The sequence below is a fragment of the Rhipicephalus microplus genome, chromosome 10, assembly GCF_043290135.1.
Source record: "Rhipicephalus microplus isolate Deutch F79 chromosome 10, USDA_Rmic, whole genome shotgun sequence".
Classification (NCBI taxonomy): Eukaryota; Metazoa; Arthropoda; class Arachnida; order Ixodida; family Ixodidae; genus Rhipicephalus; species Rhipicephalus microplus.
The window spans coordinates 4101165-4115196 of NC_134709.1; the positions used below are offsets into that span (position 1 = coordinate 4101165).

General features: G+C 44.5%; 2 protein-coding genes across 13 annotated transcripts in view; both read left to right on the forward strand.

Annotated features, from left to right (window-relative positions):
* The window catches only part of LOC119181108 (excitatory amino acid transporter 5-like), a 135533-nt gene that overhangs the window by 21469 nt on the left and 100032 nt on the right, over window positions 1-14032 (forward strand). The window lies entirely within an intron of this gene.
* On the forward strand, window positions 7921-12262 carry LOC119183601 (uncharacterized). 3 transcript variants are annotated; one of them, XM_075874893.1, is made up of 10 exons: window positions 7921-7972; window positions 8049-8201; window positions 8592-8648; window positions 8730-8894; window positions 9389-9454; window positions 9532-9600; window positions 10521-10741; window positions 10836-10995; window positions 11725-11853; window positions 12138-12262. In XM_075874893.1, exons 1-10 carry the CDS (start codon window positions 7936-7938, stop codon window positions 12185-12187), a joined length of 1107 nt encoding a protein of 368 aa, XP_075731008.1. In that variant the 5' UTR covers window positions 7921-7935; the 3' UTR covers window positions 12188-12262. The 3 variants fall into 3 exon arrangements, with proteins under 3 accessions (XP_075731008.1, XP_075731009.1, XP_075731010.1); XM_075874894.1 differs by lacking the exon at window positions 9389-9454; XM_075874895.1 differs by lacking the exons at window positions 9389-9454; window positions 9532-9600.

Here is a 14032-nt window from a genome sequence, read left to right on the forward strand (position 1 = left end):
GCGTGCGATCTGAGCCGATTGTCGGCGGATAAAATGTGTTGACTATAGTTAACTGTTAATATCTACGCTCTTCTCTACTGAATCGGTGCACAACGGCGCCTATGCAACGTTTTTCGACGTATGCAACGTATTTCATCACAAATACGTGTGTATTCCAGACTAAGAAAAAGCGTATGAATTTGCTGTGAGTATTATATTGAGAAATAAATTGTGGTGCAGGCGCGCCTAGATAATATGGGAATGCATCGGTGAAATTCATCTGCCATACGAGATGGGCGCCGGCCATTGCACCCATATATATGACAAAAAAACGTGAAAGCTTCACTCAAGAGTAAGTTTACACGAAGCGCTGGACGAGTCCATTTACGTTTATCTTGGTCAAACTTTGCGCCTGGATGGCACTGGTCCAAAGGAAGAAGTGCGTTAAACAAGCGCAGGGTTTTGATTATTCGGCGCCGTCTATGTCTGACTGTATTGTTTATGTGCAGCAGAGCCGCGCAGCTTGATCAAGATCAGCGTTCAAATGAGCATCTGGCTTCGACTAAAAAATGCATATTATAGCGTGCGGAAGGCTACAAAAGAAAACATACCTGAACGCGCTCAATAAGTGTTGCGCTTCATGCAGATCGACCGATGATGTCGGCCGAAGCAGCGACCCCGAAATGAAATCGTTGCACACTGCTACAGTCATCCTCATCCCCTGAGATATTCAAGATAATTTTTTTATTTGTAGTAAGGTATCATACAATGAAAACTTTTCTGTATCGACTGATCTGCTAGCCAAACTCACAGTATCCCCGAGAAGCATAACAGCATTGCAGATCATTTTAGTGCGGTAAAAAAGTTTCGTTACTGTTCTCGACTTTCGTAGCTTGTCATCGTCGCAGTCACGGTTGGCAAAAAAAAAAAAAAAAAAGCTTCTATACACTGACATTGCACAAAAAAAAAAAAATGCTTCTTTTTTCAACGGAGCAGTACAAAGATGCGCGCGTGCCGCTGCTAACCCGCGTGGTGCGTCGAACTGAAAGCCGTCGTATCCCGCAGTTCCCTGCGATTGCCCATATTGCCGGTCACCTATTCTCATATTCTTCCTAAATTATCTCGTCGAATTCAGACGCACGTTGGTACGAAGAGGTAAGCTAGTAATTTCATTTCTGTTAGCTCAACTACTGAACTTGCAATGTGGCCGACTGTGCAGCTGCGCACGACACGTTCTGCCATCTGGGGTAGTTGTTAATAACCATGCCTATAACATCACTCACACTAAAGAACAAAACAAAGCCGACCAGCGCTAAGTAGTGGGTAGGTGCCATCAACCGAGGAACAAGCGAGCGAGATTTCTTCTGACATGGTAAGCACTTATCATCAGCACATGTTTTAGACACACGCAGTGCCCACTCTATAAATGCCGTTTCATGAGCATGGAATTTTATCAGTGGCATGTGCAGTCTCAAAATGTCGACAGAGCCGCGCAAAACTGGCAGTTTCGAACATCATTTATATGGGTATAGCGCACCACGACAAGGACCCAAAAAAAAAAGAGGACGCGCACACACACAGCGCTATGTGTGTGCGCGTTTCTCTTTGGGTCCTTGTCGTGGTCCTCATGTAAATGATGAACCCCAACCAGCTAGCCCGGCAACGTGCCTTAGCAAGTTTCGCCGAATTCGTTCTGCCGCACGCGGCATTTCATGTGTCGTCGATACCACGACGCCGAGGGACCCTCGATTGCAGACGCTAATAAACCGCCGACGTTTACGACATCGCATTAAAGGGGCCCTCTAACATTTTTCAACATTTCCATTATTTACTTCCGTCGCTTATCGCCCGCAAGTGCTGGGCTCAAGCAGCCGATAGCGAAAAACCGGAAAAGACAAAGACTACGTACAGGTGCACGTGACCCTGCCCGAGTCACGTATGCGCAACAAGCAATAACGCAATGTTTACGCATGTGCATGTAAAAGAAGTGCTGCAAGACATTCATAAACACTTTCCGTTCTATTATACAACAATATATCTTATTTTCAAATTGCATACCGCTTACTACGCGGTTTTCTTGGTGCGAGTAGACGGCCTCATGCCAGCAACAGTGGAGTTCGCTCGCCGAAGCCGTCGCGTGAATGAGGTTTGCCTGCGCTAGCGACTGATCGCGCGAAGACGATCTACGTCGCGTCGCTGTCGCGTGCATTTTTGCGCTTATGAGGTTTGCGCTTAACGCACGGAGAAATTAGTGCAGCAAGAACGGCAACGATAGCGGCCCGCAGTACGAAGTTATTCAATTTAAAGAGAAATTCAAAATGCAAAAAAAAAAAAAAATGCCTACCCTCAACTCGAATTTCGCGGGGTGACATGACCTAGAAGTGTGGCAGCGTTGCAGGGGGTGAGGCAGCTTGGGGCCTACAATGACGTGGGCTGAAATCTCTTACGTAGAGGAAGCTCGTACAACATAGTTGCCTGTTCAGTCAAATGTGCTTATGACGCTGTTGCTATAGCAACAGGCAACGTGGTGCCTGACCGCGCCGTTTTGTTTACGCGGTGAAACAGCTGGGTGAGGCTGGTATAAATGAGCCTCCCCGACTTGTCAGAACTCGAGCAGGTCCTTTAGCCTCTGAGCGAGGCTTTACGCGTCCTGTGATAGGCTGTGCTCATCGTCATCATTTCCACCCTGGATGGATGGATGGATGTATGGATGGATGTGGCTGTACCCTTTAGATCGGCCGGCGGCTAACGCCACCTAGCCGTAATACTTAGTGAACTAGCAACTATATTTATTTTTTTCCCTTTAAATAGTGAAGTATATGACCGGTACTTTGCAGTGAATGGTTTAATTTTCACTCGTGCCTTGACTATAGCCACCAATCAGATAACCTCCTTCTAGTTAATTCTACCCGCTTAAAGTCTATTTTGCCCTCCCTGTCCTGAAACTCCAGTGCTTTGAAAAACTCTGCACCATCATCCTGAACTATAGGGTGAAGCCCTTTATAGAACATTATCAAGTGTTCGGCAGTTTCCTCCTCCTCTCCACATGCACTGCATACCGTGTCTACCCCTTCGTATTTGGCCCGATAAGTCTTGGCTCGCAATACTCCCGTCCTGGCCTCAAACAGTAGAGGACTACCCCGAGTATAATCATAGATCCTTTCCTTGGCAATTTCCTGCTTAAAAGTTCGATAGATCTCTAGGGCGGACTTCTTAATCATGTCAGTTCTCCACATGTCAGTCTCCGTTTCCTTCACTTTCTTCTTAACCGATAGTTCTCTTTGGTTTGGCCACCTGCTGTTTTTTTATAAGTATTTACCAGTCAATTTCCTGGTTCGCTTCCTCCATTTTGTATCGACATTCTTCGTGTACAAGTACGACATCGCCCTCGTAGTTCTAGCGAGCGCCACTGTGCGCCGACGCAGTCGGCAGCAATGAGGTGATTTTATTGCTCGATTAAAATACTAAATGATTTGATATCGGTACTTGGACCTATGCTAAAATTGTCCCCGGCCATCGGTCTACGCAAAAAACTTACAAAAAGTACAAAAAAACTTCAAAAGTGTTGGAGGGCCCCTTCTAGACCCGACCACACGCGCGCGGAGAAGCCCGTCAGCGCGGCGTCGCTACCTCTCCCCATAGAAGTGGCTACGCAAAGCTGCACTCCCCTCTCTCTCTGCAGGGAGAGGAAAGCCAAGCGCTGACGGGCTGCAACGCGCACGAGTGGTGAGGCCTTAAGGGGACAATGAAGCGGTTTCGCATTCGCTGATTTATTGCAAATTCGGTATCTGCGACCTCTTACAACTTGGTACGACTGTTTCTTTGTCGATTTTCGATTAAACAACCGCAAACTTTGACCGAGGGTACCCCCCTCCCCTTCGATGCGCGTGGAGGGAGAGATAGACACGTAGAAAGGTGACGTCATCGAAGGAGGGAGTCGCTGGGCCGCCTGCGTCGCTCAGTCAACTTAGCTTGTTTACTTCGGAATTGTGTCTTAATTGTTTCTGTTGCGATATGCTGCCTAGTGAAGCATCAGTACTGCCAGTACTTAGGGCTTTCTTGCCATTGCACCATTCTCCTCTTCTGATTAAAAATTTTGGCCATTCCACATTCACTAGTTGTGTTTGTGCGGGGTTGAAGTGGACTTGCGATGCTGAATTACTGCGTGGCACATTGCTATACCGTAGCACTTTCGGTTGCTATCAGGTCACGTGTCACAAGTGTTCTCGGGATCAGAAGATGGCCGCAGAATGGGCCGCTCCAGTTAAAACAAAACACTTCAGACCTGCGAGAAAGTCCCTAGAATTCACGATCGGGTGTGCGCGACTAAACAGTGACGCGGTTTCTTCTGTGTTTCCGCGCCTGAAGGGGCCCTTGCAGCCACCACGAGTTGCCTTTGTGAAAAGAAAAAAATTCGGCAGATCCCACGTACCTTACGAATCGACGTTATGCGAAGCATGCGGAGGGAACCCAGACAACACTCGACGACCTGAGGTCGTCCTCATATGGTACAAACGTCCTCGGCAGTTTCAGGACGTCCTCATTTGGTCCTCTAGTCGACACTTGCAGGATTATCCCCAAAATGCCCCTTTGAGACCTTTTTAAGGACGAAGAATTGTCCTGATATCGTCTGCTCGAGGACGTTTTGAGGATATGCATGTTTCGTAGGTGCATGCAGCTTTCGCAATTCGTGTTTGGTTAATTTTCTGGCTGTTAACGAATAAGTCCACGGGATTTCGTATGCCTACTTTCGAGTCATAATAGTAAAGTACTTCTCGATCATTAAAATGAGATAGTTACACGAGGAAGCACTTCAAGCCAACACGAGAAAGACGTGTTCTTTTATTTATTATTTATTTATTTACTTTGTAAGTGATCGTAGGCCAAACTTTCTGCCTGCACGTTTTCGTTGGTCGTGATCTACCGCCGACGTGCATACGGAATTATATCGCACTGACTGTGGTCTGACCCGTTTCCCCAATGAACGCACGTGCGGCAGACCAAGTTTGGTGCGAGTATAAACGGTGTCGGCTCCAAAATGAATGCAGGCGTGAAAACTGTGAATAGCGAGCACGTTATTCTCGAGTGTCCAGTGTTGCAATGCCGCACGGTCCCATCGAGCAGACGACAACTGACCATGCTGACGACTGGGCTGGCCTAGGTTATCGTGAATAGAGCAGCATTGGAACTAGAACGCTGTGGGAAAACGAATGGGCGACTGAAGTTGTGGTGGTGCTAACAAAAAAAAAGCAGTACCTTAATGCGGTCACCATGCGCAGTCAAGGTGCTTTTAAATCTGGATGTCTACGACACTGTTTACCCATTTTAAAGTGACGCAACTATCATCATCATCATTATGGGCCTGCAGTAAGTCAAGTCGAGTCATTGGTCGAGTCAACATTCCAATACAACACTTCTCGCCATAGAGGAAGCTTCTCGCAGAAGCCCTCAAAGAATCGTAAGCATGCCAGGTGAGTGTCTTCTGTTAAATTTTCATATTGAAGTTGTAAGCCGCAAAGGTAAATAAATAAAAAAAGAGAGGACAGTTGATTTTCAGCCTCGCGCTGTATATCTTTACTGCTTATTCATGTATGTATGTACAAACCAACTGACTAGCCTAACAACGTGTTCTGGTGGTGGGTGTTCTTTGGTCTAGCCACCATTCTACTGTGCTCTGTGCTGTTCAAGATGGCTGAGAGCGCGGATCGCAAATTTCGGCGTGAAATTAATCGGCGCGTCAATGCTAGTTTTCAGCTTATTGACAGTGAGGCCGATGTCATAAATGACACGCGGTACGTTGACCGAGATTCCCGCAACGCCGAAAGAGAGAGCGACTTGCCCTCCGAGGCTTGTGCGGTCGACCTCGAAGACGGCCATCGTCGCCTTTGTGTTCATGACAGAGAACGGCCTTCGGCACACTCCTCGATCGTTCCAGAAACGGATGTGCCCCAAGGACACGTTTTGATTTCTGGCGACGCGTGCTACCCCAGCGGCTGCAGTGTTTCTGTGCCTCACGATCACACAGACTTCGAACGGCGTGCCTTCCATGACAGCAGCGCTGCGGCTTCGACTTCGGCGACCTCGCAGGTGAGGCAGAGGGATTCTTTCGAATTGGCACCGACTGGGAGTAACGAAGAGCAAGTTTGTGAACGCGGCAGTGTGGACAGCTTGCTGGCCTTTCGTGAGAGACTGCAAGCGTGGGCCTTACAATCTCGCGCATCGCACACTTCAGTTACATCGCTCTTGAGAGTACTACAGTCCCACGAATGCTTCAGCGCGCTCCCTTCAACTGCAAGGGCATTGTTACAGACGCCCAAGAAGTGCCTGGAAGTGTTGCAGCTGGCCGGCGGGAAATACCATCATTTCGGCCTCAGTGCAGGCCTACAGCGAGTGCTGCAAGATTGTGCAGAACTACCAAGAATTTTGAAGCTTAGCTTCAACATTGACGGTCTGCCGGTTTCAAAAAGTTCACGGGGCCAATTTTGGTGCATACTGGGACGCATAAGTAATTTGGAGGACAAAGCACCATTTATAGTGGGTGTTTTTTTCGGAAGCAGCAAGCCCAACAACGCGAATGATTTTTTGCGACCATTTGTTTGTGACATAAATGCTGCTATCACAACAGGGATTACCATTGGAGAAACTGCAATTCCTGTTAGCTTGTATGCCCTCATATGTGATGCACCAGCAAAGGCATTTGTATTATATGTCAGAAGCCACACAGGCTATTACAGCTGCACCAAATGTGACGTAAAAGGTGTCTACTGTGAGGGCAGGGTGTGCTTCCCAAACGTCAATGCTCGCAAGCGAACAGATGACAGCTTTCGCTTAAAAGTCCAGGAGGAGCATCACACAGGCGAAAGTATTCTTGAGGAACTTCCTTTTGACCTAGTGAAAGATATACCATTAGATTACATGCACCTTGTGTGCTTGGGTGTCATGAACAAGCTCTTGACACTGTGGGTACGTGGCCCAAAAGTGACCAGACTTGGAAGCAAAGTGCGTCTTGAGATGTCGGAAAAAAATTCTCAAATTGCACGGTGTGTTCCATGTGATTTTAGCCGAAAGCCGAGGAGCATTGCTGAACTTGATCGGTGGAAAGCGACTGAGTTTCGCTTTTTTCTTTTATATGGAGGACCCGTTGTTTTGTCATCACTGATTCCTGCACACATGTACAAGAACTTCTTAGCTTTACATGTGGGGATCTCTGTTCTTTCCACACCAGCTGCACCTGCAAGTGAGATAGAGTATGCCGGAAACATGCTCAAGTTTTTTATCCGGACATTCATAAGCATTTATGGCAAAGAGCATGTTTCACACAATGTGCATGGCCTGTGTCATTTGGCAGATGATGTTACACACCTTGGCCCCTTGGACTCATGGAGTGCCTTCCCATTTGAAAACCATATGTCCTCGTTAAAGAGAATGCTGAGAAAGCCAGACCTTCCCTTGGAGCAACTTTGCAACAGGCTTGCTGAGCAGGCACACCGTCCTCTGAGGCATAAGAAAACTGAAAGCCATGTCGTATTTGCTGCAGAGCATGCTGACGGGCCACTTGTTGCTCCATGCCGAGGCCCCGAGTTTAAAAAAGTAACATTGCCTGGCAATGTCATTCTTAGAGCTGAAAAGAGAAATGGGTGCTGTAGGCTAAGTGATGGGTCAATCGTCGTTATTGACAATTTTGCTCATCTCCCGTGCGGTGAGCCATGCATAATTGGAAGGAAGTTCCTCAAGTGTGAAGATTTTTATTCTCTGCCATGCCCTTCCTCCATACTGGGAATTTACTCAGTGTCTCAGCCTTCTAGTCTGCGGTATTGGCCTCTGAAGAACATCTCACAGAAATGCCTGAAAGTGTATTTGAAAAGGAAAAGCATTGTTTTCCCTCTTTTGCATGCTACAGTGCACATGTAATGCATGCTACAGTGCATGTGGTGCACTGTAGCATGCTACTTTTGCATGCTACAGTGCACCACAGGCCAGGAAGGGGCTTTATGTAAGACTATGTTTGATGAACAGCTCAAAGTGCATGTGTAGAATTACATTTCAAAGCTTCACTTATGTTTCTGCAGTGACTAGATCCAATATCAGTGAAGTGCCTGCGTTCGACTCCAGTTCACCAGCAGGCATTAGGCCATCACAAAGAGCCCCTTCACCGAGAATGGCATCACCTGAGGGTCAAAATGTTTACAGAGGTTCATACAGCAACAACTGCAGACCTCTGGGTAAGTGATACAAAAGCTGCCTTCCATGGGTGTCACTTTACGTGTGAAGTCTACCTTCATATTTATTGTGTGTTATGTATGCAAGTTGTTATTTTACTTTAGGCACCAAGTTTTCCATATGCTAAGCAATATGTTTAGTCTAAAGCTATGGTAGAGCTAAATGGCATGGATGCTTCTTTTCAGTTTTGGAGCAACTTACTAACTGTAGTTGGTGTGTCAAGTGTAAATGTAGTTCCAGCCTTCTAAACTCTGGAACAACTAAAGCTTTGCATCACTTTGCAACTAAAGCTTTGCAGCAAGTGTTGATGGAAAGATGGTGGGAGCTTCGCGTAACTGGCCAAAATAACTGTCCCATCACTCTGATTCTTGTCCCTTTTCTTTTTTATGCAGACAATCTTGAAGGGCCACCATTTCAGCAGCATTACAGCAGTCAGCAAGGGGCTTCATGTAAGACGGTATTTTTGATAAAATGCTCAGGGGCTGTTTTTAGAATTGTGCAGCTTAAAAGGCTCATCTATGCTTCTGCAGGGACTGCACCCAATAATTGCCACGAGCCTGGCTTAGGCTTTCCCTCAACATCATCTATGCCTGCTCAGAGAGCAGGATATAATGAGGGGCAAAATGTCATCAGGAATTCTCCTACCAGTAGACACACACCTTCCAATTCCCCTAGCACTAGAAGCATACCTTTTGGTAAGTAACATTAGAGCTTCCTTAGATCGGCACCTATTGTGATGCAGACTACCTTTATATTCATTGTTTGGGGAATACAAAGTGTTTTTGCCTGTACGTTATAAAGGTTTGCAAGTGCTAAGCAACACGTTTCGTCTGATAGCTGCACCAGTGGTAAACAACATAGGGTGCTTATTTGCAATTTCGGAACAATGTACCAAATGTAGTTGCTTTATCAAGTGTAAATGCCTGTTGTCTCAGAAAAATTGAAGCTAAGGTGCCAGTAATTAAAGCTTTAATACATAAACAACTGTTATCACCTTTTTGGTGTACAGAACATGCCTCTTGATCGCAGTGGAAATGAGAAAACTGCGTGTCACTTCGATGGCAATGAGCACGCTTTTACCCCATAATCAAAAAAAAAATATTTTTTTTTCAGTAGACAGAAATGACAGTGGCATCACTTTGTAGCAAAAACAATGGCAACTGTCACTTGTAGGAACTGTCACTTACAGAGCATGCAGACAACCTTGAAAGGCAAGTGTTGCAGCAACATAACAGTAGTCAGCAAGGCCCTTCATGTAAGAATACTTTCGATGAAATGTTCAGAGCTAGTTTTTAGAAGTGCATCTTAAAACCTTCATCTATGCTTCTGTAGGGACTGCACACAATAATACCCATGGGTCTTCATTAGGCTTCCCCTCTAGCAATAGAAGCTCACCTCCTGGTAAGTAACATTAAAGCTTTCTTACCCGGGTGCCACTTCAGAGGTGAAGACAATCTTTGTATTTATTGTCTAGGGAATACAGTTTTTTTTCTCTTTAGATTAAAATCTTTGCAAGTGCTAAGCAAAACGTTTTGTCTTATAGCTGTGCCAGTCGTAAGCAGCATAATTGCTTATTTGCAATTTCGGAACAATGTACTAACTGTAGTTGCTTTATCAAGTGTAAATACCTGATGTCTCAGAAAAATTGAAGCGAAGGTGCCACAATTAATACTTTTAATTCATAAACAACTGTTGTCGCCTATTTAGTGTAGAGAACATGCCTCTTGATCACAGTGGAAATGAGGACTGTGTGTCACTTTGATGGCGATGAGCACGCTTTTACCCCATAAATGAAGAGTTATATTTTAAACATTTTTTTTTTGCTTTCGTTGGGAAAGTGATAGTGGCATCACTTTGCTGCAAAAACTATGGCAACTGTTATATGTATGGTCTGGTCACACATTGTTTCAGTGCTTAAAACATTAAAGTATCTGTTTCTGCTTATTCTATTTTTCACAAATTCACTTAATAACCTAACTTTCAACAATTTTTCTGAACTTATTCCAAGTTTTTGTTGAAAACTAGGTTGTAAATATATGGGTACACTGAATCACAGCACGCAATGAAGGTGCTTCATCTCAGTGTCAACTCTGCATGCGTATTCAGGTCCTAAAAAGGCATCACTGAGCATGCTAACAAAATAACTGAAGCCATGTAGGCACAAATTTCTAAAACCGACAATAATGTGCAGAGAAGCCATAAACAACTGTGTGCTTGTTTTGCTGTGTTTAGTAGCACTTCTCATTTTCAATGTTATCTCAGCTTTTGCCATTTTATATGTTGCAATTCAGCGCTATTACTTCATGAACACGTCTTTACAGAATACGTGCGTCAACTCATGCGAATTTCGCAAACTATCCTGATGAGGCTAGAGCAGCTGGGACGACAGGTTGATGCCATGCAGCAGCACCTTTTCAACACAACAGTGAGGCTTCAAGATGAGACAAATGATGATGTGGTTTTGACACCGGTCAAGGATATTGACCAATTTCTAAGTCTTGAGGGGAGACTTGCTGCTGATGGCAACATTAAGCTAAAGCTTGTACGTCATTCATTATATTTTTCTATAATTTTTTTTTCTAGTCACTGCATTAAGCTACTCTTCTAAAAAAAATAATGACCTCAAAACTTTACAGATACAGCAGCTTGCTGGCCTTGGTGGCTCAACTTTTGGGGCAGCAGCCAGGAGGATGCTGGAGCTTCTGCTAAGCCTTGAGGTTGCTGTGCAGTTCAGCTGGGCAGGCCAAAAAGGCAAAAGGAAGTTTGTGGATCTAGGTGTCACAGATGTCATTTGCAGTGAGTAATTTGTTTCACAACACCATGTGCTGCAAGAGCCGTGTTTGAGTACAGACATTTCTAAGTCTGTTATCCACATTATCTTTCATTTGAAGTCAATAGCAAAAGAACAATCTTTTCATGAAAGCATTAAATTTTTTAGGATGCTTGCTAATTAAAATTATGTGCTTAAACGTGGAAAATTTTTAGCATGAAATATCTGTTGTCAGTAAGAAACCCTGCAGCTTCTTCAAGCACACTAGTATACTTGCATGGCACACATACGCAAGCATTCACTACTTGCAGAAGTTATTATCAGGTAGCACTACTAGGCATTCTTAACTGTAGTGGAAATCTTATGTACAGATGAAAACTAACAGATGGAAGCTCATAGTGATCACTGAGGATCTCTAAACAGGAATAAGTACCTAAGACAAGCTGGTCAACATTTTCATACATGGACGTATTTTCGTCAAAGGCGCCTCATCATTCTTTGCATGCTAGGTTTCAAAAAAGTTACAATGATGTCTTCTTCGTGGTGTTCTTCTTGTAATGCAACACATAGTGTCAATGTCAGTACTCTTGAAATTAACATGGGGAAGGATGGCAAGGACCTTTAATGATGATGTGCCCACCTATCAAAATGTCGATCATGCTGACTAGAGGTACTTCTTCAAACAACCTATGTAGCATTATATTAATGTATTATGTTTGTGTAATTCCTGTTTTATGAACTTTGTACTTTTTCAGAGGCCGTGAGGCGAAATTTTCCGGAAACAAAAAAAAATGACATCGAGTGTGTGATTAAAGTGTGGCTTCGGCATGCTGGGGAAAAGCTCCAGAAGCAGCGCTTAAGAACTTCTCGCACTCACCATGAGGGTGAGTTTTATTATCTGTGCTGTTGAAGCTATCATAACATATGATACTTTTGCTGTTATAGTTTAAATAATTTTCTTGCCTTACTCGAATTTTGATGTGTATGCAAGCATGAACTATATAAATCATTTTCACCATTATATAATGGCTAGTTCGTACCTGCACATTATGGTAATATAATTTTCATTTTATGCTTTCAAATCTGGCATGCTGTTATTGTCTTAATATTCTTATTGATACTCTAAATTCACTTGTGCTTCAAGATATGCTGCTTTCTATTACTACAGAATGTCTTCAAAGTGTCGCGTTGTCAAGCCCATCGGATGAAGACCTCTGAAGGCACAGGGCAAGAAGTCTCATCTAGTGAAAACTGCCAAGTTTCATTCCTGAAAATAAACATGTTTTCTGTGCATTGCTGTTTTTATTGCTATACTTGAAGAAATTGTTACTGAAACCTCACAGGCAGTGCTTTAAAGAGTGTGCATGTTCAGGCACTTTTGATTGATCAGTTGTCATTTCAGCGCTCCAAAAGAAGAATTAGAGCAACTTTTCGTAAGGTCTGATGAGTGCCTAGGTCTTGTATGCTTCGTCCTCAAAAAGTACTAGACTCATCATAATGTGCTCTTTTCTGGATGCCCTGAGGACGATCTGAGGCCGGACAAACGGACTGGTTTAGGACCACTTGAGGTTCATTTGAGGGCTTCCTCAGGTCATACTTTCGTACGGTGTAGGTCATCCTCAGGACAACCTCAGGTTGTCGGAGCGTTGTCTGGGAAGATGACCATGTGATGGATCATAAAATTGCGCTAAACATATGGATAATTGTATCACACAGACGTATGTTGAAGAATTTCAGATGTTTATAAAACCAGTTTGCACTTCTACAACGATGACAACAGGAACATGACACCACCAGAAGTGATAACGTTATGTTAAGGTGATGATAAGGTGAATACCATATGTTTGTACGATCAGATAGAGTAATAAATCGCCACATTTCTGCTCATCTCAATCTCTCTTCACCCATTACTGGAATTAAGGGTTCGCTATTTAGGCCATAGCAGCCAGCTCGCAGTCGACGTGGCTGAACCGGAGGTATGCAACCTCCTTCTCGCGATAGCGTCTCTGCCAATCGGAGGAAAGGACCTTTCAAGCATATGAAGGTGTAATCACAATCAAGTCAGAGGCATCATTCGTAATGCTGGATACTTGACTTCTGAGGAACTAATGAACTCATTGCACTGCCGCAAGTGCAAAATTCTGCAGACATGCCCCCTTGGTGACAAAGGCACTGCCATGGTCATGTTGAGGGGTAATAGCTTACCCTATCAGGTAGGCTTGCGGTAATTTGCGATCCATTTTTTTTGTATCATGCACGAGTGGCTGTTTGTGACATATGCCACAAGATGAGGCATCACAAGGAACAATGGCCGAATATTTTGGCAGCTAGGTGCTTGACATGCGGTCTGCAGCAACACGAAAAGGGTACGCAATGTCCGAACACAGAACAGAAGTGCCGCAGCTGTGGTAGTTCTCAAATGGCCACAGCCACGAACTGTCCAAAAAGACGAGAGGTGAACAAGAAAATTGAACGAAAACGCAAGAAAGGGAACACGCAGAAGCATCAGCACGCTCCTTCATGACACAAGGTTTTACAAGACCCATGCTCAAACCAACGCGACAGTGTTTTCACACAGAAGGCGTCTGGGGCACCACCTTTGCGGATGTAGCTAGACAAGTGAACGTGCCACTAGCTGGTTCTAGTAATGGTATACCACATCGATAAAGCTCAACACTGGCGTCCTGTGCGCACCAGCCTACCTCGAGTTGAGGGGCGAAGCATCCTCGAAGCAGCATAGCTCAGTCAACGGGGCTTCTGCTTACCAGCGACCATTCACGTCTTCCGCCCTATCGACACACCAAGAACTCAAGCGGTGACTAGAACAGCGTATGACTCAAATGTAGGTCTATTTATTTCATTTCAATTTCAGTTTATTTTCGACATCAATATACAGCGTACAGTGATGTTGTGAGCAGTGGACAAAAAGCCTCTAAAATGGGCTTAAAAGCGTCCACTAACCATAGCATTTGACAGACAGCCAGCAGTACGAAGCAATCAACATAATGCAGTACAGCAGTGCAAGTAAACAAGAAACAATATACAAAAAGAAATTCAATAATA

Coding starts and splice junctions, on each gene's coding strand:
- LOC119183601 (XM_075874893.1), top strand. CDS start 7,936: ATGCTACAGTGCACCACAGGCCAGGAAGGGGCTTTAT. Junction 8,649..8,729: donor CAGTCAGCAAGGGGCTTCAT/GTAAGACGGTAT, acceptor ATGCTTCTGCAG/GGACTGCACCCAATAATTGC. Junction 11,854..12,137: donor TTCTCGCACTCACCATGAGG/GTGAGTTTTATT, acceptor CTATTACTACAG/AATGTCTTCAAAGTGTCGCG.